At 49.1% G+C, this 26,170-nt stretch overlaps 1 protein-coding gene across 3 annotated transcripts; it reads right to left on the bottom strand.

Annotated features, from left to right (window-relative positions):
• Nucleotides 1-907: 907 nt before the first annotated feature.
• LOC123097303 (uncharacterized) lies at nt 908-18,593 on the bottom strand. Of its 3 annotated transcripts, none has more exons than XM_044519007.1 (2): nt 18,124-18,577; nt 908-1,570 (listed from the first exon to the last, which is right to left on the bottom strand). In XM_044519007.1, exons 1-2 carry the CDS (start codon nt 18,435-18,437, stop codon nt 1,105-1,107), a joined length of 780 nt encoding a protein of 259 aa, XP_044374942.1. In that variant the 5' UTR covers nt 18,438-18,577; the 3' UTR covers nt 908-1,104. The 3 variants fall into 3 exon arrangements, with proteins under 3 accessions (XP_044374942.1, XP_044374943.1, XP_044374941.1); XM_044519008.1 differs by lacking the exon at nt 908-1,570 and adding an exon at nt 9,153-13,379 and having other exon boundaries at nt 18,124-18,593; XM_044519006.1 differs by lacking the exon at nt 908-1,570 and adding an exon at nt 9,153-13,379 and having other exon boundaries at nt 18,124-18,405.
• Between the last annotated feature and the right edge of the window lie 7,577 nt (nt 18,594-26,170).

The following is a 26,170-nucleotide window of genomic DNA, read 5'->3' as shown; positions in this document are numbered from 1 at the left end:
CGGGTGGATTCGTCATCGCCCCGCGAGCCGCCTCGGCTTGATCCGCCGCAGCCGCAAGCGCCGCGCTGTCCCGGGCCTTTTTGGCGTTGGCCCTGTTTCGCCGATCGACGGTGACAGCCTCCCGTCGCTGAACTTCCGCCCTCCAGTCGGCGTTGGACATGCCTGTTGGGCGGCGGCGCCCTCGGCTTCCTCTGCTTCGGCTGGGCGACGGCGGCGGTCGCAGCTATCGCGGCGCGGGGGATCACGTACTTCCGGCTGGGAGGCGAGCGGGAGGGAGATTGGCGGGAGAAATGGAGAGAATGAGAGGGAAGTGAGGGGAAAAGCGGGAAGAAACGACGGGAAGAGGCTCTCGGCTCGCTGACAAAGCGGCCCCACGCCCCTTTTCGCTTGTGCCGGCGCCCCAGGCGTCCCCAGCGCGTCGGGTTCGGCTCGGGTGCGCCGGCTGTTATTTCAGCCCAATCCGGCAAAAAACAGACTCATGGGGGCACGACTGGGCCGATTTTCGCCCGCCGGCGCTAAAAAAACGCCTGGGGGGCTGTTGGGGGCGCCGCTGGAGATGCTCTAAAGAGGTGCAAGTCTCTCTCAACTTTTGTGGTGGGACTAAACTCTAGTCTCACTCACTTCACTCACATGTGTGCATGAATGGGTCAAAAGAATTTCAGAATTTTAGTTGGGCTTTGGGCCAAAGGCCTAGTAGCAAAATTCCAACAGTATAGAGAGGCCAAGGAAGATCCTCTTGGACAGAGAGATGGAGGAAAAAATCATGGGTTTAAATAATGTGATGGGGAGTGCAACCAAAGCCAAATGATTTCTCGGAGTTCACTTAAGAATTTGCTTTGGATTGTGGATGTAAGTAACTGCTCATAGAGAATGCCACAGAATGTTCTACTTACAACAGCAAACAAAGTTGATCCAGAGAGCATGTCTAAATTTTACAATATGGTGTCAGATTCAGTACAAGTGGATGCACTTCAACAAGACAACCGCAAACCACCACATCACCTCTAACTCTGGTTTAACATCTACAGTAGCTTCCATCAAGTATTACCTTACAATAATTCTCGGAAAACAACAAAGGCTCAAATCTGACTACTGCTTGAACAATCATCTTCTTTTCGTAGTTTTCTCAGAAGAGGTATCTTCATTGATGTTTCCATTAGTGGGTGGGTTTGTAAGCTCTTCCGGAATTGCAAGGGCAGAAGAGTATTGCTTAATCCTCAAAGAAATGAGAATGCTGGACACAATTCCAAATATTGGGAACAAATAAGAATAGATATGAGATTTCTTAGATCCTGTAGTGGAGGCCACCGCTGCATCAGCAAGGCTTACAATGGAAACATTCTGTAGGATCATTGGTAAACAGCCAACAATTGTAGGAAGGAGAAAATCTCTGAAAAATTCAACATCAGTGGCAGATAGAGCGTAGTTGATGATGTATGAAGGAAGAGGAGAGAATCTAGCGAGTAACACAAATTTCCAGCCATCCTTCTCAACACCTTTAACCACAACATGGAAGTACTTATTTCTTTGTAACCATTCCATTGCTGAAGTAAAATATTTGAAAATTGCCCTGGGAAAATTCGGGAAAGAACCATGAGAAATAAGGACTGGAACCAAATTACAAGCAATGAATCTACTTGTGTGCACAGACTGGAGAAGGCAAAAATCTCCCAAAAAAATTCAACATCAGTGGCAGATAGAGCAAATGATTACAACATGTAGCCATGGCTGCAGAAGCTGATAAGGCATAAAACGCGTTTCAGGACATCAATCTGCCAGATGCACATCAAAATAGAGAGTGACCAACACTGGTTCCATCTAACGTGTGAAGTGACTTCACCGAGGGTACAGTAAAGGCTAAGGGCCAGCTTGCATGGACGTTTTTTTGGTCAATTCGGGTGTAAATTACAGGCACCCGCAAAAATTCATCATTTCCAAAACCGGTTGCCATTCCTTGCCATATTAGCCCCATAAAAACCACACGGTTTGCCAAATAATACCTCTGTTCACTAATGTAAGACGTTTTGGCAGTTTCAATTTGAACCGTCAATAGAACTGCCAAAACATCTTACATTACTGAAGAGAGGCAGTACAACCGTAAAATATATCTCTCCTTTTGACCTCTGTTTTCTTTTCCCTGTTTGCTCAATCTCCAGAGGCATCAGGGCAAGGCCAGGCCGCGGCCACCTTTCAGTCCGTCTGCTTCCCTGCTGCTCCTGCCTTTCCAACCCCTCCACCCTCAAAACCCGACGCTTCTCTGCCAAGGACACCGCCCCGCCTACGTATGGAAACGACCATGGCCAGAAGATTCGCCGTCGGCCAGCAATTGCGAGAGCTATCCGTAGGGTGTGGCTGCAGCGATGAGCACCACAAGGTCGGACATGGCGGCAGTGTAGAGCCACGGGAACCCTATGGAACGATGCCGGCGAGAGGGCCTTGAACCCAGCCACCTACTATTACGATGGCGGCAGCCTTGGGAACAGCACCTCAGTGCAGATCCTCAGCGCGACGCCGTGTACCAGAGCTCGTCGGTGGCCAGGAGGACCAGCGGTCCTCGCAAGAGGGAAGCACAGTGGTGGCGCTAGGTACCGTTCAGAGCCTCGCCTGCGCGAAGAACTCCTCGACGCGGTGCGGGCAACAGTGCCACCACCGGCTCATCTACAATAAGACAATGACACTCACCTTACTCATTTCTGTCCACGCAGCCACTGGCTTCATCGTTCTCGTCAGTAACGGTGGCGCTGGCATCAAGCTTGCCGTGACGGGGCACCTGTCGATGGCGTACACGATGATGGCCAAAACGATTAGTGCTTTTGGTGCTCTTGGAGATGGATGCGCTCCCAAACAGCCTTGTACAAGGGAGAGGATTTCTGGTGGTTTCTCACTGATGGCTAGTAAAATACCGTTGTAAACTTATTCGTGTGCCCTGTTTTACAGAGTTGCCAAGCGGGGCCTGAAGAGGTCATTTTCCTTCCCCAGAGAAATGTCCGCCTGGATTCACTGTAATGTGTTCGTTGATCGGCCTTTTTGAGCTATCTTAAGGCCGCATAAGAATCTTCAAGTTCGATCAACTTTGCTGTTGAGGTGTCATACTGCACACTTTATGAACAACATGAGTTAACACGTGTACTTAAATATTTTGCATAATGTGGGTATGACTGAATTTGTTGCCCAGGAATCAAAGTAGTAGTGGCGGCTAAACACTATAGCAACCACCAATGCACAACACATTTGGAGTGTTCTAAAGGCTCCTGCCTAAGCGGCACAAGTTTCCCACGTGACTTGCAAGGAAGCGAACATCTGGCCCTTTTCAGCTAGCCAGGTTTGTTCTCCATGTACAGGTGCATATGATGTCAGACCGAGGAGTATAGCTTTATAGGTAGCAAAATCAAAATTCAGTTGGTATTCACTGCATATACTGCATCACTGACCAAAATGGAACAGAAATGGCTTCAATGCTACAAGTGTTGCATTGCCATCTGAAAGCTCCAGCTTAAGCAACCTGGTGCATCATTAATCTACAAGTCTATTGGTAAGTTTGGAAAAAGATTTAACCTCCAACACTATATACGCGGCACCTAAAATCGCATATTTTGTCCTTTACTCCAAATAGCTATGCTTCTTTCCCAACCTTCCTGGAAAATTGGGTCATTGCCGTCTTTATATCATATGTTACTAGCAATATCAGTTTTAGTATTTGCATTAAGAAGTCTAACGTGAACTGTATATACAGTATGACCAATGGCAGAGTTAGCACCCGGCAAGCCCGGGGGCCTGCCCAGGCTCCGGCGACGAATCACCATTGCTTCATAGCAGAAAATGTTAATTCAGCTAAGAGTTCCTTCGGGCAAATTCCGATCAAGTGGCCACACTTGACTCTTTCCCAGGCTTGCAGAATGGGCTGGCTCCGCCACTGAGTATGACTAGAATCTAGAAAGTGTAATGGTCCAGGTGCAATTAGTTACTACAGAAAAACCTGCTCAGCACCTTACTGAGACACTAAAATGATGAAATAAACCAGTGATACAACCTGGTGATTGGTAAAGTGAGTTCTAGCCTTCTAAGAATGTGCAGCTTCAAAGTAAACCTGTTTAAATACTACGAGACTTTTAGGTGATAAACAAGAATCAAACAATAATACAAAAGTGTTCGCACACTCATCCAAATGTCCTATGTTGGGTAAGCCCAGCTTACGTCCTTTACCACCACTCTGTTAGGGCACCCATTGTGGCGTAAAATTGTTGAGCAGAATTTCAGATTTTTGACAAAGGGTGGATTTTATTTACTCAAAATGAAGCATCAAGTACAAACATAGTGAGCAGACACCGGGCTTCTGCATAGCTAGGATGCACACAGCCAACACCAATACACACACACAAAATCTGCCGGCAAATAGAGACCAAAGCTATGCCTAAGCGAGAAAAAGAAAAACTCCGAAGAGATCAAATCCGCGATCAACAAACTATAGCAATGACCATATCCGCACCAACCATTTCTTGACACCACAAAGGAATATCGTGCTTGGGCTAGTATCTTTGCATGGTCTGAACAGCCTATTTCTAGAGCGGGAAAAGAAGCTTTACTAAAGTCCATTATTCAAGCTATTCCTACATATATTATGAGCTGCTTTCAATTGCCCGTTGATACTTGTGAGAAGTTTCGTCAGATTATTGCTGATGAGTGGTGGGGCCGTGAAGATGGGAAAAGGAAATTGCATTGGCGCTCTTTGGAGTGGCTTACTACACCTAAGGCGCTTGGTGGTATGGGCTTCCGTGACATGGCCCTTTTCAATCTTGCTATGCTTGCCAAACAAGGATGGAGGTTGTTGACGGACCCATCTTCACTATGTGCTCGTGTTTTGAAATGCCGGTATTTTCCAACATCCAATTTCTGGAACGCAATGGCACCAAGGTCTGCATCTGCTACCTGGCGAGCCATTTTGGCCGGTCGAGAAACTTTGCAAATGGGTGTCCAGTGGGGCATTGGTAATGGTGAAGATGTTTGTATTTTAACGGATCAATGGATTCCTTCATTTCCACCGCACCGTCTTCACCCACTTCTGCCTACACCTGCTACTGCCAAGGTAAAATGTCTGATTGATGAGGAGGCTGGTTCTTGGAATGAGGATTCAGTTCGGGCTTTCTTCCGTGATGACGTGGCTGCAGAAATTCTTCGCATTCCTATTAGCAGACATGGTGGTATGGACTTTGCAAGATGGCCCTTTACTAAGTATGGTGAATACACGGTACGATCAGCATATAATATGGCACGGTCGGCTCGTTTTCTTCAAACTCGCAGCAAAAGTGACTTTGGTCTATCCTCGAGTTTAGCTGTTGAGGAGAAGAATTGGAAGGCCATTTGGTCTATAAAAGCTCCCAATAAAATGAAAGTTGTCCTATGGCGTTTTGCTCAAGATTGTCTTCCATCAGGAGCACAATTACAACGACGACATATCCCCGATGCTGCGTGTTGCTGTTTCTGTGGTTGTCTGGAGAGTGTGGAGCATGCATTTCTATTCTGTCCGCGTGCAAGAGCCGTATGGGATGCGATCAAGGAGTGGGCACATATCCAACTATGTCGTTCTACTTTCAGAAATACTAAGCAGTGGCTATTTGAATTCCTTGACAGATCTTCAGACAAGGAAATCACAATACTGGCTGTGTCCTTTTGGTATATTTGGGAAGCACGTAATGACGCGCGACACTCACTGGAAATTCCAAATTCTCGTCATACGATGGAGAAAATCCGTGCTTACACTAACCTGATATTGCAGCACCTTTTCAATCATGTACCTGTGATCAGGCGTGAGTCTTCCTCATCCAACACTATGTGGACTCTGCCGCCGCCAGGTGTGATTGTCATCAATTCAGATGCTGCAATTTTTTCAGAGATTAATATGTCAGGGGCTGGTGTGGTGGCCCTGAACCATGAAGGAGCATGTATGGTAGCATGTACTGAACCTATCCATGGGGCATTGGAGCCTGAACTTGCGGAGGCTTTGGCTTTATGAAGAGCTGTGTATCTGGCCCGAGAAGAACAATTCTCCAAAGTGATATTTGCCTCAGATTGCCAGTCACTGGTTACTAGGATTAATTCAAGTATCTCTGACCGTTCCTCCATTGGTACTGTGGTCAACGATATAAAGTTTGCTTCAAGGAGCTTTGTGTCTGTGGTGTTCAAGCATGTCCGTCGGCAAGTGAATATAGCCGCTCATCTGTTAGCTAAGTCTTGTAAAAATTTGTCTAGTGTTGTTGTTTTCCATTCTACTCCGGAGTGTATCCGGGAGACCCTTTGTAACTTTGTCTAAGTGTTTAATAAAGTTGACGTTCTATCAAAAAAAAAGAATACGAGGATCTTCAACAGCAACACCTTCACGAAGGGAGGGATACTCGAGCGCCGCCATCACCGGATCAAACTACCAAGGCCAAAGTATAGGTTTTCGCCCTAAAGAACCAGTCTGAGCATATCCTAGCAATGCAGGTAACAACGCAAAAATATCGCCATTGCTAGGTATAACCAACTCAAATCAGACCTAGGTATTCACCCCGGAGCTCGAGACCGTGTACTCAAGAAGTACCACCATCAAAGTCAATCATGTCTGCGGTTGGTGTGGCGGCGGAGGAGGTGGCTGTTGGGGATGCGGCTGGGGCGCATAGGGCCCGACGAGGAAGGCCCTGATGCCCGCCACGGCCTGCCGTAATTCCAGGATTGCGGCTGTCATCTGCTCCAGGGTGAGGACGAGGGCGGACGGCGCCGGGGCAGAGGGTGCAATCGCCCCTGAGGACGCCAGCACGCCCAGTGCCGGCGCGCCTGCTGCGTGGGGCAGCAGCGCCGATAAAGACGCTGGTGGCGGCGGGTAGGTGTGCGGCGGCGGCGGGTGGGAAGAACTCGATGGAGGGCTGGACATGATCGAACCCGGGAAAGCTGATACCAGATTGTTATGTGGCTGCTAGGAGGGCGAGAGGGCCGGCCGGGGGCCTTTTGCCCACGGCCGGGCAAGAGGGAAGGGATTTCCTTCTTGATTCTTGCTTGATTAGATTGATACATCTCCTCTCTTTATATAGAGAGGTTTACTTGACTCCCAAGCAAGGCTTACTTGACCCCTAAGCAAGCGACCCTTATCTCTAATTAACCCTAAGACTAACAGGCTATACCGCCAGCCCAGGCCCATTACGTACTCTAACACATGTGTTATCGCCACCACTTTCCCGCGAACATAGCAACTGGAAGCGCTGGGCTAGAAAACCGACCGTCACTGTTGCACAATCATACCCTCTGCGTCAAGCCGTCGTCCATAGATTGCATCTCACCATCAAATGAATTTACCAAATCTATAGAGTAACCCTCGCAAAGACCTTTCGGTGGCTATCGCAATCCGAAGCGAGGCCGCCATCGCAGGCGGAAGTGGTCACCGCATGGACCAACACTGACGGCGGAGCACCTCACCGTTGACTGCCACCTCACCAGAGAGAGCTCTGCCCAAGGGCCGACATTGTCGGACAGGAGCACGAAAGGCAGATCTGTCCACTCGCCGCTTGCCAAGAACCAGAGGGCCACAACCCGCCTACGCACATCACCCATGGCCCCTGGCCCACCTCCACCGAAGCGCTCGACGACCAGGACCCAACGCCTAATGCCATGCACTGGAGCAGCCGCCCCTGAGCACCCGTGTGCAGCTCCGGCCGAGCCCGCACGATCGCAATTGGGCCTAGCTGCCGGATCAAGCAAAGTGCATGACACGCGCCGAAGGTCGGAAGCCGCCGGATCAGCGACCAGAACGCTGAAGGGCGCACAGGGATCGCGCGCACGCCGTTGATAGCCGTCATGGAGCTCACGCTAGCCGGGGCAGCCATGGCCACGCCATAAAACGAGGCAACGATGCAAGCCAAAGGAGGCCAGGACCAGCCGCGGACAGCGGGCCAGGCATTGGTGTTGGCGTGAGACAAGCGGTGAGGGAGGAGCACGCACACGCGGGTGGGCTCCCACCGCCGCTAGTCACCACAAGGGGCTTTGCCCTGGCGACTCCAGCTCGCTGCGGCGAGGGACGGGGCAGGCGGAGGGAGACTAGGCGGGGTGGCCACCCGAGTCGCCTGCATGGACGACGCGGGACCTGTGCGTGTATTTCGGATCCCTTGTTACTTTCTTTCCCTCTTGTACAACAACTCCTACTTTGTGATAAATAGATAAATCCAAACTAGTCCAGAAGCACACAGAAAGGCTGAGATTTCTGAGTAAATGTGTAATTTTGCCCGCACCTAACTCTAGAAAACCTTGCAATCACCTAAGAGACGCAGACTAAGGCATAGCCTAGTGGTGGGAAGGGGTTGATGCCTTCCCACCCACCCAGGTTCAAGGCATGGTACTTGTAATTTGGGTTTCACCAATTATACTGTAGGGGGTTCCCTTACAGTCTTTCTATCAAAAAAAATCACCTAAGAGACCAAACCTTAGTTCTAAAGTGGCAGAGCTTTAAGGGTTACAAATATGTCAATGAATAGACTCAAGAAAGGAAGAAATAAAGGGATGTACCCTCTTGTTAGCCCTATGCTTCAGCAACGCAAAATCCCCCTTAAATCTAGCCAGCCACAAATTGTGTGAAGGTTGCACCCCTCTGAACAACTTATCATTCCTTTCTTTCCAAATATTCCAAGCTGACACAGAAAACACCTCCATAAACATAGGTTTGAGCCATGCTCTTCGCCCTTAATGCATCAATTCAGATATATCCTCTGTGTTTGGCCATAAGATGTCTAGCGTTTCGCAACAAGCAAAGGCAAACTCAAAGTGGAAGAAATGATGCATTAGGGTTTCCTTCAGGGTGGAGTGCACATCAAGCGGTTAAAATTATCCTCAGTTATTCTGTAATGTCTGTGTTTCAGCATATTCCTGGTATTCAGCCTATCAACCATCAAAAGCCACACAAAAACTTTCCACTTCATATTTCCGCTGGACCTCCAGATCGATAGGAACACTTAATCTGCCTGAGCACCATTGAAGCAACAGGAGTAGAACCTTGTAGAAGAAAATGATTTTCCCCAAATGCATCTCTAGACATCATGATTCTCACTGCTAGGGTTGACCTATGTAGGGGTGGGCATTCGGTAGAAACCAAAAATTCGGTTTATACTATTCGGGTTTTTTTTCAAATTCGGTTTACAAAAATGCTAACCAAAAATAATACCTTAAAACAGCTACGAAATTTCGGTTAACCGTTTAATTCGGTTTGGTTATCATTTTTTACCAAACATTTACTTCCCTACCTAAGAAGATGTGAGCGCATCTCCGCTGAGCGCCACCGCCTTCTTATGTAACTGAGCAAACTATCACCTTGAGCTTAAGGAAGCGATGTGGGACTAAACAAACCCGCTGCACACTTCACCAATGCTCAAAAGCATTCGTTATTGCGTCTGGGCCATGCAATTTAGATAGAAGGCCCATTATGACGCAAAAGGCCTAGTGTAGTTGGCTGGCTTAACTCGCACATGGGTTAGCTAAAAAAACTCGCACGTGGGCTGTTCGTACACAGTATGCTGTGAGGCCGCGAGTGGTGGCTACTCGCTAGCGACGACTTGGCGAGACGCGTGACGCGCGGAGGCTCAATAGGACTAGCTTCGGTTTTTCTTTCGGTTATACAGTTCCACACCGAACCGAGTGATTTGCGTTCGGTTATCATACAGGAAAACCGAATTTTACTGAACCAGCCGTAAAAACCAAAAATTCAGTTTTTTCGGTTTCAGTTTCGGTTCGGCATTCGGTTACTTGGTTTTTATGCCCACCCCTAGACCGCACTCAGGTCCTGAAGATGCTGAACCTCTTGCCTGGCCTGCAGGGAAAGAGGTAGGTGAAAAATCTCACTTACAGTGTTTGCTGAGAGCATGTCCAGAACAAATATATCCTCAGCCCTAGCAAAAGAGTAGGCTCTGGGGTGCGAGTTAGAAGTATATCATCTTGCCACAAGTCTTTCCAGAAAAGGACAATATAACCATTGCCAACATCCACTTTAGTGACTCCTCTATAGTCATCAGGTAATTAAGACACATCTCTCCACCAAGACGAGCTAGAGTGTGGTATTTTATCCTCATAATACGATGCCCAGATGAGTTGCAGCCAAGGCACATCCTCTCTGTTATAGAACTTATGTAGGTATTTGAGCAACAACCCCTGATTCTGTATTTTGATGTTGATAACTCCCAAGACTACCTTTATCTTTGGGTTGACACACCAGATCCCAGGCAGCAAGAGAGTTACATTTCGTTCCATCACCAATTTTCCTCCTCTAGAGGCATCAACTTGTACTGAGTGCACAACTATTCTTGGTTGTACTGAGAGTGCACATCGCATACATGGCCAAGGAGGTAAGAGCATCTCCAGCCGCGCCCTCAACAGGCCCTCCCCAGGCGATTTTTCCGCGCCGGCGCCCAAAAATCGGCCTAGTCGCGCCCCCAAGAGCCCGTTTTTCGCTGGTTTGGGCGAAAACTGGCGCCGGCGGACCCAGGCCGAACCCGGCGCGCTGGGGGGCGCCCGGGGGCGCCAGGGTGAGCGATTTTGGCGCAAAAGAGGATGGGCCCGCCGAGTCAGCGAGACGTCACTTCGTCGCCCTCATCGCCTCGGTTCCCGCGGGAATCAATGCGGAGGCTGCCGCGCTGGTCAGCCTCCATTGATGCCTCACGGGCGGCGCAGTGAACGCGCCGCGACGCGCGTCCCGCCACGCGTCGCCCGGCATGCAGCCCGTCGCCGCCCAGCTACGGCTATAAAAGGCGACCCCCCGCCAGTGGACACCACAGCTCTCATTTCCCACCTCTCCGGCGCAGAAAGCAACACTCTCCCCTCTTCCCGCCGGCGAGAAAGATGGCCGAGAGGTACCCAGGCGACGGCGGGGCGGCGAACGGCTTCGGCCGCCGCCACCTCCAATAGCCGGAGGCGCGCCTGCTCTACAAGGCCGAGTACCCGGCGCCCCCGGACATGCGGGTGCCGGGGACGTGGAGGCTGAGCGTCGGCGGCGTCCTGGTGCCACCGGTGCCCGAAGGGACGGCGCGGCGGGCCGAGAACGCCCGCATCCGCTCGTCCCTGACGGAGGAGCAGCGGAACGAGCCGCGCTACGCCGCCAACAGCCACACCCTCTGGACCATGTACTTCCAACGCCGCCGCAAGGAGCAGATCGCCTCCACCAACGGCGTCATCCCGCGGGGCCGCCTCAACGCCGACGGGCGGCGTGAGTGGTGGGGCGTGCCAGGCCGCACCCTCGAGGCCGTCCTCAACCACATCGAGACCGGCAACGTGCCGCGCCTCGAGTACCCGCCACGGCCGTCCTTCTCTCGCCGCCGAGGTAGCTCCTGGACGCCGCGGCGGATGGAACCGGGGCCGTCCTCGTCGTCAGGCTCCGGCTCGCCGGCCACGCTCCACCCCGTCAAGCCCGAGCCGAAGGAGACGCCACTCGGGCGCCGAACACGCAGCGGCGCCCTCGTCATCAACGAGGGTGCCCGGCCCTCCCCACGCGGTTCCCTTCGCCTGGTCGGGCCGAAGCCAGAGCCGTGGCTGCTCCCGGTGAAGCCGGAGCACGCCGAGATGGCGGCCCCTGACGACGAGTCCACCCTCAAGTGGGTGAAGGAGGACTACGTCCGGGAGCAGGTACGCCGCCAGCGCCGAGCGTACGCGGAGCTCCAGGCCCGGCGCCGCGGGTGCGAGGAGGGCGGCGTCATCGTCCTCGACCGCGACGAGGAGGACGAGGCCGGGCCGTCCAGCGCGCCACCGCACCTCGGTGACCCTGGCCAGGGCTGCAGCAGGGACGGCGCCGGCCCAAGCCAGGCGCGCGACGACGACGACGATGATGGCGACGGCGGCGACTACACCCGCTTCTACAGGCTTCTCGGCATGTAGACGACGGCGACGGCGGCGGCTAGGCGTAGTTTGCAAGTTTTCATGTTTTTGTACAAATTTCAATGAAGTTTCGCCGAGTTTGCATATATTTGTACGCAACATCGCCGAACCCGGGGCGACCTGTGGGCCGACGACTGGGAACAAAGTTGCCCCCACGTGCCAATCTAGCGCCGGCTCGCCCCCAGGCGGCTCTTTTTCGGCGGCCTGGGGGGGCCGAACGGCTGGAGATGCTCTAAGCACCGAGTTCATCAAAGTGAGCTTGGCCCCATAGAAGAGCAGACACGTAGTGGTGGCGAGCCTTCTCTCCATGGAAGCTACCAACGGCATAATATCAGAAACAGTGGGTCGAGTAGTGCCCATGGGTAAACCCAGATAAGTAAACGAGATCGAGCCAAGCACACATCCAAAGATACTGGCTAGATAACTCTAGCCTGGCACCACATTCAAAGGGGTCGGAGTGGATTTCTGGAAGTTGATGCGGAGACCAATGGATGTTGCATATTTTACCAAGATCTCTTTCATACGGCTAGCTTGAACAAGGCACGGAGACATCAACATCACCATAATCGTATCATCGGCATACTGAGTCACTAGAAATTAGCATCAGCCGATGGAATGGGTAATTTGATCCAGTCATTCATCAACTCTTTGTTGATCACCGACTGCAAGAGATCAGCCGCAAGCACAAAGATCAATGGCCAGAGAGGATCACGCTGTCGCACTCCACCATTGCAAACAAACTGTCTGCTGGGGGTGCCATTCAATAAAACAGATGACTTGCCAGAGGAGAATATACACTTGATCTAGCCTAACCACTTCTCATAAAACCCCATGTGCTTCATAATGGCAATCAATGGTTCATGCTCAATCATGTCAAACGCTTTGGCAAAATCCAACTTAAGAATAATAATCTCTCCCGGACACTGATGAATTAACTCGAACGCCCATGCCAGATAGTCTTGAATCATGCGCCCTTTAAGGAGGTCATACAGGTTCCTATGAACAATGCGTAAAATCACTTTCTGAAGACGATTAGCAAGAAGCTTCGTGATAATCTTCAAACAACAGTTAAGCAATGTAATAGGATGAAAGTCGCTAGCAGTTTCAGGCGAATGGATCTTGGGAATCAAGAGTAATAAGCTCGGCATTAGGTGTTGTCAAGCGATGTAATAGGACGAAAGTCGCTAGCAGTTTCAGGCGAATGGATCTTGGGAATCAAGAATAATAAGCTCGGCATTAGGCACTCAAGGTCAAGATGTCAGCATGAAAATCCATGCAAAGCTGATAGAAGTCTTGCTCAATGAGGTGCCAACAAGATTTCAGAAAACACCCGTTGAATCCATCTGGGCCCGATGCTCCTCAAGCCCATCCACTCTTGTCATGACCGAAACCAAACCAAACTGCATATTAACCGGATCAGACTGACCAAGTCTTTCCTTGAAAGCCTGAAACAGAATAGCCTCCTTTCCAACATGGTCTGTCACTACAGTGTTGTCAGGTAGCTGCAGAGAAGCAACGGAATCAGAACAATATTGTTCAGTTGCTATTGAATGAGAAAATTGTATTACCATCTCTGAACTGAAAGTGTCGCACCATACAACGTTTTTTCCATTATAGCTGCTTATAGTTCAGCAATCTTAACAGATGATTTATCAGAATAGCCCTGAAGTTACATTCAGGTGTGGTGAGTTCCCTTCTCTCTTCTAGGTCATCAATTTCCAGCAGAGCCCAATTGGTGTTTTCAATAAGCAACTATAAATGGGAAATACCTCTACTCCAATGTTTGAGAGCATATCTCAATCTCTCTAGTTTTTTATGAGCAACGCAGCTAATTTTTTTGCAAAGCAAGGTTTGGACCAGGAGGAATGCCCCACTTCATGAAAGCCATGATGATCCACCCAGAAGTTTCCGAACCTAAAAACTTTGCTTTTTGGCACTGCAGATTCAATAGGCACTACAAAAGGTACGTGATCTGACACTGGTTTGCACTATGGCGACACTATTGTATTAGGATAATTAGAGGTCCAATTAACAGAGGTAAAATACCAGTCCAGTTGCTCAAGAGGGGGCAAGTTCTGCATGTCCATGTAAACGATCTACCGTTGATAGGCAATTCCATAAGGGATTGGGTGCGGATGAAATCATGAAATAAAAGCATATCATTGGCATTACCTCCAGGTTTATTACAATTTTCAGGGCTAAGGATGAAATTAAAATCACCTAGGAGCAGTCAGTCCTCATTATCTGAGATATCAAGATCAAAAAGCCTGAGGTAAAAAGCTCCCTATCCGAGCCACCACAAGGGCCAAAGATATTCACCAGTTTCCAAGAAGTGTTTGATTGTGTAGAGGTAAAATGCACACCTAGCGCAAAGGATTCAGTAAACACACTAACCCCATCGAAAACAACACTATTCCAAATAGTAATTAACCCTCCAGAAGCCCAGCGGAGGAGATAAACTGGTCAAATCTCTTAGGACATGACTACTTAATAAACGATCGATCAAAAGACTAGCGCTTGGTTTCTTGCAAACAAACGATAGCACAACCGCTTGTATCAATAGCATTTCAGGTAGCTAGTTGCTTGTCCTCAGAATTTATTCCCCAAACGTTCCAGCAAAGGACGTTCCAGATCTTGAATCTTGGCATGGAACTACTTGGGGGAGGACGAAGATGAGCCATCCTGAAGACTGGCTAGCAGCTTCTTCACGGAGAGCTCCTCGAGAGGGACATCACACATCCTGGTGCCAACATTCTGCATAGTGACAATGGTGGTAGGAGGGATCCAATCACGAACGGCAGACTGAACACCAGTTGAGCCAAGTAGGGCAGTCTTGGCCTTGGCAGGTGGCCTAGCAGCCGACACGTTCCTGTCCTTGACCTTGGAAGCAGTTACTTCCATATGAGTCAGCTGGTTGACCTTGAAACCATCATATCTGGTCGAACTAGAGCTGTGCCTAAGGTAAGTCGTGTCAACATGGAGCTGCTCATTGTGTTCCGCATTCTGCAGTGCAGTCCAAAGAGAAGCAACCACGACAGGCTCAGAGGTCTGAACACCAACAGCACGCTCAACCACATGTTCAGAGACAGGCGCGGGAGAGTTTAGGTTTGATAGTTGGACCAAAACTTCTTCCCTTCGCTTACTTGGGCTATCAAGAGGCCTAACAAGACCAGTCCCCTTTGTAGAAGTCCCCTTGATCTAAAGTCCATTAAAACCGACCACTGGCGTTGAGAGGCCCAGGACAGTCCAAATTGTAAGTGTTGCCTCCATGAGCCGGCAAGAACTCCAAGTAATGAGTAGCAGACCGCCAAACATCAAAATCCAGCACAAATCCATCAACCAAGCGAGTGTCAAAGCAGAAATCAAAGCTCTGGTTCTCAGGACGAATATTGTTAATAATAGCCAAGCAAACACTATCAACCTGTGTTCTGATAAGGGCAAATGGGTTGAGAGGGAAACATGCTCCTTCAGAACAGGTGCAGCTGTGATATGAGGTGTAGATTAATTTTATCATACAGCCAATCCAACCCAACACAGGTGCATCAAACGGAATCATGAGTGTTGAGGATGCACCTCCAGCCCTGACAAAAAATAACTGAGCATTGTACACACCATTAATAAAATTGTCAGTTGCAGCTTCCACCTCAGCATATTCAGACCAGACATCAGAAAGATTGTCCTGAATGTTGTGCTCTTGAGGCACTCCATCCATAGGAGACTGCCCATAATATCCAAAGTACCTTCTAAAGCTAAACCAGTATACTACGGGGGATTACTGGCAAAAAAACAGCCATTGTCCTGCACACCCTCATGATCCTGTGGAACAGCATTCCAGGCTGCCTCTGCCTGAATCATTTGTGCCTTCGTTGCATCAATCCTAGCCTACTGCATGGGCATGCAATATGGCAATTTATACGGATGAGGTGATGCGTTTAGCAGTGGGGGAACATCTTCATTGTCAACCACGTCCGGTATGATGTTCTTGCCATTAAGGACATACACAGGAACAGGCCAAGATCTCCCCAATTCAGGAAGCAAACCCCACACAAGTGACCAGCAGACTGTGGGGGCATAGACTTATTATGCCTAGGGCGAAACCAAAGTTTCCCAAAATTTAACACTGCTTTGTGAACGTAGTGATCCATCTGATAGTCAAACGGGAATGCCAGAAACATAATCCAAGCCTCATACTCAAAAGCAGGTGTTCTCATTCCAGTCCTTGATCATGCGGGAGTAAAGAAAACAATGAATCTTCAGTGAATGGGTGGAGCCCCTCTCTGATCAGATTATAACGGGTATTGACATCCTGAAGTGCAATACAACCGATTCCAAACGGATAAACAAAATCATCAAGAACTGCAAACCCAAAACCATCCCTAATAATGCAGCACACCTCAGCAAGCCTAAAACCCAAAAACCCTTCTGATGGAGGTGTAGAAGTGCATGCTCTAGCCAATGCAACCAAAAGACAAATCTGATGGAAGAGACAAGGCAATACATTTATACTAAAAAGCACGGACACGGCAGGAATTGCCGATTGGCCGTGTCTACACGGCGGGATACGGCGACACGGCGGGATACGGCTGGATACGCGTATCCCCCAGTATCCCCTGATTTTTGATTAAAAAAAAGAAAAAAGCCCAGGGACACGGCGGGACACGTACGTGACACGGACGGGATACGGCCCGGCCCAAAAACAGCCATGGCCCAAAACGAAACCCTATTTTTGCAGGAATAGCACGCAGCTCTCCACACATGCAACAACGAGGGACTCCCAGTCCCAGGTCCCAGTCTCTTCTGGATCGAAGCCGCCACCTCCTGGAACGAAGCCGCCGCCGCCGCCGCCGGCGATGCTTGGATCCGACCGGCCACCACTACCCCCACACCAGGAGGCAGCAGCCTCTTCTCCTGACGGCAGGTAACCCTCCCCAATCCCTGAACTAACAGCCTCTCCTCCACTTCTTGACCTGTTTTATTCAGATTTGATCTTCCATTAAGCTGCTGGATGTTGTGCTTGCTGCTTGCTAGCTGCTGCTCTTTGAATGCCTGTAGATTGTAGTAGTAGTGTACTACACTACTAGTGTAGTACTGCTTGTCTGCTTCAGTGCTTCTTTTTGCTAGCTTAATATCATCCTGCTCTTGAATGCTTGTAGAGCATGGCACCTGGGAGTGGCACAGCCGGTAGCCAATCGTCCGTGGGTGAGAGTGAAGGGCAGTCTGGTCCTGGTGTTTTGCAAGATGCAACTTGCAATGACATGGTGGGACAAGGATCAATCAAGCACTTGATAAAAGAGACACCGAATGGGGCAGTATCTCTATTCTAATCTTTTTCTCCTTTATTTTCTGTATTAACTCTATATTACATGACATATTTTTATTTTATTTTATATATGCTCACCGTATCCCCGAATGGCTGTTTTTGGAAAATGCCGTATCCCGTATCCCCGTATGCGTATCCCCGACTTTCCGTTCCCATGTCCGTGCTTTTTAGTGAGATCACCATGATGTGTCTCCATGATGGGATGGTCGTTGACCACCATGATGTGCCTCCAGACGCGATGATCAGGCCTTCTCTCATAAGTGAGAGCCCACCAGAGCAAACTCGAAGGGGCGCACCGAGAAGTTCGCCATTGGAGCAGATAAAGCAGCAAGTAGGTGTCTCTTCGCACGCGGGTGGATGATGTGTTGATGTTGTGGCGGCGGTGGCGTCGACGGTGATGGTGGTTTCTAGGCGCAAGAAGCAGAGCTTGGGGGTTGTGGAATTAGCTGCGTCAGAGCGGCAAGGGACAATGGGAAGGTGCCACGTCGGTGCAACTCGGGATTCTCTATTTCACAACCCAAACTTTCCTCTGTGGATAACCCCTTTTACAATTTATTAAATTCATAACAGAATGGATATTTTTGGCGTCACAATCCCTCTTGACCCTGTGCCTATGTGAACCAACCTTATGATATTTGCATGACCATATGAGTCAAGGTTGCAGTAATTCAACATGAAGCAAGGAATCATGTAACGTTTCAACTCCAAGGCGTAAGCAAGCAAGGAACATCGTTCTTCTCAACATTATTGACCTGGGCACCACGATCGGTGCCAAACAGCCTCAAAATTTGAGATCACACACACACACACACACACACACACAGGTAGCGGTTGATAGATCTCGACTCCCATGCACAGCCCAAAACACTTGATCTAACACAACAAAAAGGCAGGGATGTAGTAAAACGAAGGAGGCGTGTCTAGACCTGCCGATCCAGAAGGAGAGCGACGCGCCAAGGATTTTGGCGCAGAAGACGCAAACAACGCCAGGGAGGAACCCGAAGAAGAGCGCAGCGGCGCCCTCGAAGAAGATGGCGTAGGGTGGGCATAGCGCGAGCGTGAGCGCGTGGGCGGCGACGTGAGCGGGTGCCGCCCAGGGCCCCAGCGCACCCCTCCCGCGCCTGAACACCGCGACCGCCGCCTCCACATCCCAACTGTACCGCCGCCCCGCTGATACCGCGACTGCCACCGCCGCGAACGCCACCACCCCTCGTGCCCACCCGTTGGTCGTCCTCGCCATTGCTGCCGGTCGGTGAAGCCGCTGCTTGGAGCAGCGTTTGTTGTGTCTGTGAAACGCCGCGACGGCGGCGGCGTGCGGCGAGAAAGCAACTAAAATGGGGCACGCAGCCGCTGGTGACGTGGTTTGGCCGCCATGAACGGTCAGATCGGAATCTCACGGTTTGGATCCCGCTACGCCATCAAGCAAGTAGATTAAGAGCAACACCAACCGCTCGCATCTCTAGCGGATCCCGTAAAAGCTCGCCGGGCCGCATTTTTCCAGCGGCTTTACAGGGCGAACAAAAATTGACGGTCTGAACAGGCCCGCTAAAAACGGCCCAGATCGTAAAAGTTTTACGGAAAGCCCTTAAAGCACCCCCGAATCCCACTTATATATCGGATCCAGCCGATTTTAGGGTATCCGTCCGCCATTTCCCTTATCCTCTCCGCCGCAAATCCTCTCCACTCCGGCGAGAAATCCCTCTCCTCGGCAGCCGTTTGCGCCGCTCGTACCCACTATAGCAGATCTGTGATGTCGTGCGCAGGTGGTGGAAGGGGTGGCCGAGGGGGGTTCCGCGGCCGCGAGCCGCCTCGCAAGCGCCGCAACGATGGTGAGGCGGGGAGCTCCTTCCTCCGCCCGCCGGTGGAGGAGTTGCGTCGTGCCCAGGCGCGCGGGTGTGGAGCAACTTCAATCGCCTCGGCCGGATCTTGGACCCCACGATCCAGCGCCACTGGGTGGCCGAGCGTGCCTAATTCGAGGCGAAAGAGGCGGCGGCCGCCGGGGACGAAGTTGTAGTGACGCGGGTGGACGCATTGAAGGAGGAGTGCCAGCTCGCCTTTGTTCTCCCCAACTCCCTCATGGAGCACCACCTCGACGTCCGCAAGTCTGGTGATGGTGATGGTGACGATGATTAGAACTCCGATGACGAGTAGTTTAAGTTTAAGTATGATCTAGTTTTAGTTTGAAGTATGTTTTTATGAACTATGTTTATGTGGCGTGGTATGAACTATGTTTAATTTTCGGTTTATTAAGCTTGTATAAACTATGTTTATGTGGAACTCCAGTGATGTTTAATGGCGTGAACTACTAGTTTGAATATCAAGTGGAACTTCGGTGATCTTTGCTGGATCTATTAAGTCTCCGTGTTCGCCGCACCGCAAATTTCGTTTACGGGTACTGTAAACGATATTTGTCGGACGGTGGTCTGTGGGATCGGCTAGAGATGCTCTAAAAACCTTCTCGTAAACTGAGTTTTTCATTGATAGTTGTAGCATGGGGTTACAAACACTTACAAAGCCATGTGCGCAAATAGGCATGGTAGCAAGCGAAAGAGCGGAACATAGGACGGGGGGGTGCTCAGCTCCCCAACAACTACAAACTAAGTGTCGGGTAGGATGTTTCTAAGCCGGGTGGCGCCAGCCTTAGCCCATAGGCACGCCTCGGATACCAGAGATGTGGGTGACCGAAGGTCGGTCGTCGAAGATGCATCCATTACGATGCTTCCAAAACCACCAAGCAGTGAGGATTATTAGCGATGGCAGGCCCTTTCGAGATGATGCCGGAGCATGGTCGCAACCGCCCACCATGTGATGAGGAGCATCCTACGGTCAACCCCATGGCCCTACCTTTGATAAAACTTTTGAAGTGCATTGTGACGCTAGTGGCAACAGCATAGGCGCGTGTGTTAATGCAAGAGAAGCACCCAATCGCATACTTTAGCAAGAAACTTTTTGGAGCGCAACTTATGAAAGAGCGTTATATCGCCTAGAGGGGGGTGAATAGGCGATTTTTATGAATTCTTCACTGAGGAATTTGCCGGTGAGGAAATTCCTTAGCGAAGAACTACTTGCAGCGGAATAAGTACTCAAAAGTAAACACAACAGAATACAAGCATGGTCATCATGATGAAATGAAAACAAGCACAGAGTACAGAAAGCGTAAACACAAGATAACACAGGATGAAGACAAACAGACTGAAGAAATTGAACTGAGGAAATTGAGAAAGTCTTCAGTCAAAGTCTTCAAACACAGATATGACAAGCACACAACACAGTAATGAGGAAATGAAAGAGTTGAGGAAATAGAACCAGTAAGCTCGGTGAAGACAATGATTTGGTAGATCAGTTCCAACTGTTGTCTCAGTTGTACATCTGGTTGGAGCGGCTAGGTATTTAAACCTGAGGACACACAGTCCTCACCGTATTCTCCTTGAGCTAAGGTCACACAAACCTCGCCCAATCACTCGTGGTAAGTCTTCAGGTGACTTCCGAACCTTCACAAACTCGGTCACTCGGCGATCCACAATTCCTCTTGGATGCTCTAGACCATGACGCCTAACCGTCTGGAAGAAGCACAGTCTTCAAAGGTAACAAGCGTAGGATCCATGCAGGATCAATCTCTTCAGTGATGCTCAATCACTTTGGGTTTGTAGGTGTTTGGGTTTGGGTTTTCCTTACTCGATGATTTTCGCTCAAAGTCCTCGGAGGATGGGATGCTCTCAAATGACAAGTGTCAGTTTCTCTCGGAGCAGCCAACCAGCTAGTGGTTGTAGGGGACGGCTATTTATAGCCTAGGGAGCAGCCCGACATGATAAGACATAAATGCCCTTCAATGATATGACCGTTGGGTGGATAAGATATTTTGGGACAGTTGGCGCGTAGCACAGCAACGGTCGGAAATTTGAGGCTCAAATTCCTCAGGGCTATCATGTTCCTCACTGTGTAGGCAATCTGCACTGGCGAATTCCTAACTCCTCAGTCAGAACAAATTCCTCAGCGACCAGAAGAACTTCGTCTCTGTCACTGAAGAATATGACTGAACTGTATGAGATTTCCAATGGCTTCACTCGAAGGGATTGGTAGGTGTAGGATTTTGAGTTGAGCATCACATGGAAAATTTTCCTTAGTATTTCCTCGACCCCCTTTAACAGTATGGTGTTTCCTATGACTCAAGAAAGAGAAAATGAAACTATGAAAACAAAAGTCTTCACGCTTCATGTTCCTCGAATGAATACCAAGTCTTCAAGGTCACACCAATTTCTTCACTTTCAAAGTCTTCAGAAAGTCTTCAGAAATCCAAAGTCTTCAGTCGAAGAACTTCATTTTTAGGGGTCGACTTTCTCTGTAAATATCAAACTCCTCATAGACTTATAGACCTGTGTACACTCATAGATATATTAGTCCCTTAACCTATAAGTCTTCAATACACCAAAATCACTAAGGGGCACTAGATGCACTTACAATCTCCCCCTTTTTGGTGATTGATGACAATATAGGTTAAGTTTTCAACGGGGATAAGCATATGAAGTGTAAATACTGATATTGAGGAATTTGATTGCAAGATATAGAAGAACTCCCCCCTGAAGATGTGCATAGTGAGGAATTTGATTTTGAAGCAATGCACACTTAAAGAGTAGAATCATGGAGATCTCCCCCTATACCTTGTAATTCATACACGCATTTGACATATAATATGAAGAATTTGAAATGCATGATGAAATATGGTGACTGATGTAATTCAGCATGCGTGCATTAACGAGGAATAAGCATGCAGAAAATCACAGCAAAAGTATCAGGCCACCATAGTGTTTAAGTTTACAACTCGATCCAGCAAAGACATCAGAAGAACGAGAGTTGTAACTTAGCAAAAAAACGCCCATATAGATAGACCCGCTTGAAGACTAACTCAAATTTCTCCCCCTTTGTCATCGAATGACCAAAAGGATCGAAAAAATAAGGACTAACGCCCCTGAAGAATATCAAGTTGATGAAGGAGCGCCAGCGTTGTTGGGGTCGTTTGTTGATGTAGGGCCTGCCGCAGTGTCGTCCAAGTCTTCATGCTCATCGGTGTGTCGCGATGAAGAATAAGAGCTGGCCACCAAGGAAGGAACCTTGACCTTCTTGTATTTCTTCGATGGAGGTGCAGACCAGTCAAAGTCTTCCTTGAGACCCATGTTCTTCAGATCTTCTTCACCATATACATGTGACAGAATAGCCCAGGTGCGATCGAAGACTTCATGGAGGTAGTAATGGTTTTTCTTCACTGCATTATGTGTAGCAGTCATGTTGTGAAGAATTGAACCAAACTGACGCTTAACCCATTTATGGTTTCGATCCACCTTTTGGTGAAGACTTAGCAGAAGCTCACGGTCAGTCATCACACGAGGAGCAGTGGCTTGAGGATTTGGCTTGGAGGCATGGGCAGCAGAATCATGAGTGGCAGAGTCATCATTGGTGGAATAAGATGCAGCCTTGCGAAATTGACCATCCAATGGACGAATGCCTTCATCTGTAACAACTGGTGCCTTGCCCTTTTCGTCAGCTGAGGAATAGGTCCGCTTGAGGACTTCAATCGGGAGCAAGTAGCTGAGGTGATTCTGAAAATCAGCCTTGTAGTTGAGTGAAGATCTTGTCCTGAGGAATCTCATAATCCAAGGTGCATAAGGCTTCAGCTCAAACGGAGAAAGTGCAACATTTGCCAAAGTCCTCATGAAGAAATCATGATAGTTGACGGGTATGCCATGAATGATGTTGAATACCAGATTCTTCATGATGCCAACAATTTCCTCATCAGATGAATCGTGGCCTTTGATTGGACTCATAGTCTTCGTCAGAATGCGATAGACTGTCCTTGGTACATACTGCAATTCCTTCACAAGGATTTTTGTCCTTGAGGCTTGACCAGGTTTCAATGGCTTCATCAACACTTGCATATAGTGATTAGTAAGCTCAGGCTCTTGGTACATGCAACGAGCTCCTTCAGGTGGAGGACTGATTGGCAGGGCGTGAAGTAATTCAGAGGCCGGTGCTTTGTAGTGAGTGTTTTCGGTCATCCAGTCCAAAACCCAGGAGTTCACATCGTCAGCATCTCCTGTGATGTGCAGTGTTGCGTAGAATTGAAGAATGAGCTCTTCATTCCAATCAACTATGTTTGTGCAAAAGTTGAGGAGGCCTGTGTCATGAAGCACACTAAGGACAGGTGTGAAGCATGGCAGTGATTCCATGTCCACATGAGGAATATGCTCATGGTCGAAGACTTTATCCTTGTTGAAGAGCACTGAGGAATAGAAGTTGGCCTGGCTGGCGGTCCAGAAGCGCTTCCTTCTAAGACGAGCAGAATCGTAGGGATTGTAATCAGTGAAGAACACGTGCTCGCCGAAGAAATCATCAGCCTTGAATTTTTGCTTCTTTGAGAATGGATCCTTTGGCTTGGGCTGAGGAGTGTCAGTCAATTGCATTATCACCTCAGGAATCGCAATCTCAGGTTCTTCAGGCTGAGGAATTTCAGCTTCTTCTTCAGTGACAGCCTGGGTCTTCAGTTCTTCATTTACATTTTCATCAGCACTAGTGGCTGGAATTTCTTCATGGACAGACGGTGTGGCATGTGGTTCATCAGATCCCATTTGTACTTTAGTTACTGGGGACTGAGGAATTTGTTGCAATGGTGTGAAGAGTGGAGAGTTGGGGTGCTGACTTTCCCAAAAGTCATCATTTAGCACAGGTGTGGTATAGCCAATGTCCACATCTTCATCTTCTATTTCTTCAACGCCGGCCTCTTCAGCAGTAAACTGAGGCATAGGCGAGGAAGCAGCTGGAGTTGAAGGGATTTCATCCACTTCAATTTCTTCATCCAACTGCTCTGATGAAGCAGCAGAAGGATTTTCTTCATCGGATTCGCTAGGAATCACATATTCTTCATCATAGGGAACAAGGTCCTTTGATGGCATGGTTGAGATAGGAACAACATCAATGGGATTTGCAAATGAGCTGGTCAGAGACTTCATCTTTTTCGGAGCTGGAGAATCTGAAGAAGCTGATGCCTTCCTTTTCTTCACTGCTGCACGCTCAGCAGCCTTAGTCTTCTTCACATCTGAAGCAGATGGAAGGATTGGAGTTGGGATAGGCGCAGGAGGAGCAGAGGAATGTGGTTGATTTTCTTCAGGCACAACTGATGCAGTTACCCTGACCTCTTCATTTTCTTCAGGCGCACCACTAGTGGATGCCCTGGCAATTTCATCAGCGGCTGGAATGCAGTCATCAGCCCTGGAACTCACATTTTCTTCAGCAGCCTGAATGTCATCAGTGGTGCTGGCATGTTCTTCAGTCGGCTGAGCAGATGCTTCAGCCTGAGGAATTTCTTGTTGCGATGGAGCTGCAACATTTGGAGTGAACTTTTCTGTCAACTTCACAAAACGGACTTTGGCTCCAAGCCAGTCTGCGCGGTATATGTCAAATTCATCATTGAGTTTCTTGATCTCAGATTGAATAGTGACAAGTTCTTCGGTTGTCATAGAGACAACGTGTTTCTTCAGAAAACGCTCCTTCTTGTACTGCGCTTTCTTGATCTGCCTGGCCTTTTCAAATTTCCATTTCTCTTCTTGGATGAAGGCAGTCAGCATATGACTTTGGCCAGGAGTCAACTTGAAATCAGGCATAGGAGTGTTTGGGTCCTTGTGCCAGAGATCAATGTAGTCGAGGATCAACTTTGGATCCAAAAGCAGAGGCACATTTGTGCCCTTGGCTCTAGCTGCCCTGACTTGCCTATCTCTGATGATTTCTGCAAGTTCATCATCATCAGCGTCGTCTTCTTCAGACGACACTTGGAAGGCGACCTGCTTCTTGTGAGGACTTGGGCGAGAACCTCGTCCAGCAGTGGCCTTTGTCTTTAGCAGAGAGGGTCCCGTTGAAGAATTTGGTGCAGCTGAGGAACTAGCAGAAGCTCCTGAGGCAATAGAGATGCATGTAGTCCTTTGGCACGTGGCAAGATGCACAGGTGCTGAGGACTTGGTCGGAGCAGCTGAGGACTTTGGAGGAGGAGCTGAGGACTTTGGAGGAGCAGGGTGAGGAATTGGTCGTGAGGGCTTTGAGGATTCTGGCCATGAGGGCATAGCTGAGGAACTTGGCCTTGAGGACATTGACGGGGAAGCACTTGGCTTGTGCGCATGCTTCTTTGACATGGCCTTCTTAGGCTTGAGAGAGGCCTCAGCGGCGGCAGCAGCAGCAGAGTCTTCATTGAATTTCCTCACTGCTTCTCTGGCTTGTCTAGCCAACTTGGCCTCGCGCTTGGCCCATTCATCAGGATAATTCTCACCACGCTTGAGGCTGGTGGGATCAGCTATTTGTCCAGGTGCCAATGGAGGTCTTGGGCATGGAGGATTGAGTGCGAATTTCTTCATGTATTTGGGAGTAACATATCTGTACTCCCTCCACTCTCTTGCCCATCTCCTCTCTATCCTCTGTATGCGCACTTTGCGCTGATTCTTGTCCTCTTTTCCAAATTTGACCTCATCAGGAGTGCAATAATCCTTGTATATATCATTAGGGATCTCAAAGGCAGTATTGATTTCAGGTCTCTTTCCTCCTTTCTGTGGCTTCTTTCCATCAGCCATTTTCTTCAGTTGAGGAATTTGAACAATTGAATTCTCTGAAGAAGTATGCAACTTTTCTTCGAGGAATGCTGCAAATGAGTTAAGTTGATGAGAACCTAGTGATTCAGCAGCGGACATGAGTACCTGTGAACAGAGTATAGTTGCGAGGATTTGGAGAGGTCATTGTTGGGGAACGTGGTAATTTAAAAAAAATTCCTACGCACACGCAAGATCATGGTGATGCATAGCAACGAGAGGGGAGAGTGTTGTCCACGTACCCTCGTAGACCGACAGCGGAAGCGTTATCACAACGCGGTTGATGTAGTCGTACGTGTTCACGATCCGACCGATCAAGTACCGAACGTACGGCACCTCCAAGTTCTACACA

Source organism: Triticum aestivum, chromosome 4D, assembly GCF_018294505.1.
Source record: "Triticum aestivum cultivar Chinese Spring chromosome 4D, IWGSC CS RefSeq v2.1, whole genome shotgun sequence".
NCBI classification, from domain to species: domain Eukaryota; kingdom Viridiplantae; phylum Streptophyta; class Magnoliopsida; order Poales; family Poaceae; genus Triticum; species Triticum aestivum.
The sequence above is the reverse complement of the archived record's forward strand: the minus strand, read 5'-3'. Positions and strand labels throughout refer to the sequence as shown.

Coding starts and splice junctions, on each gene's coding strand:
- LOC123097303 (XM_044519006.1), bottom strand. CDS start 12,237: ATGGGCACTACTCGACCCACTGTTTCTGATATTATGCCGTTGGTAGCT.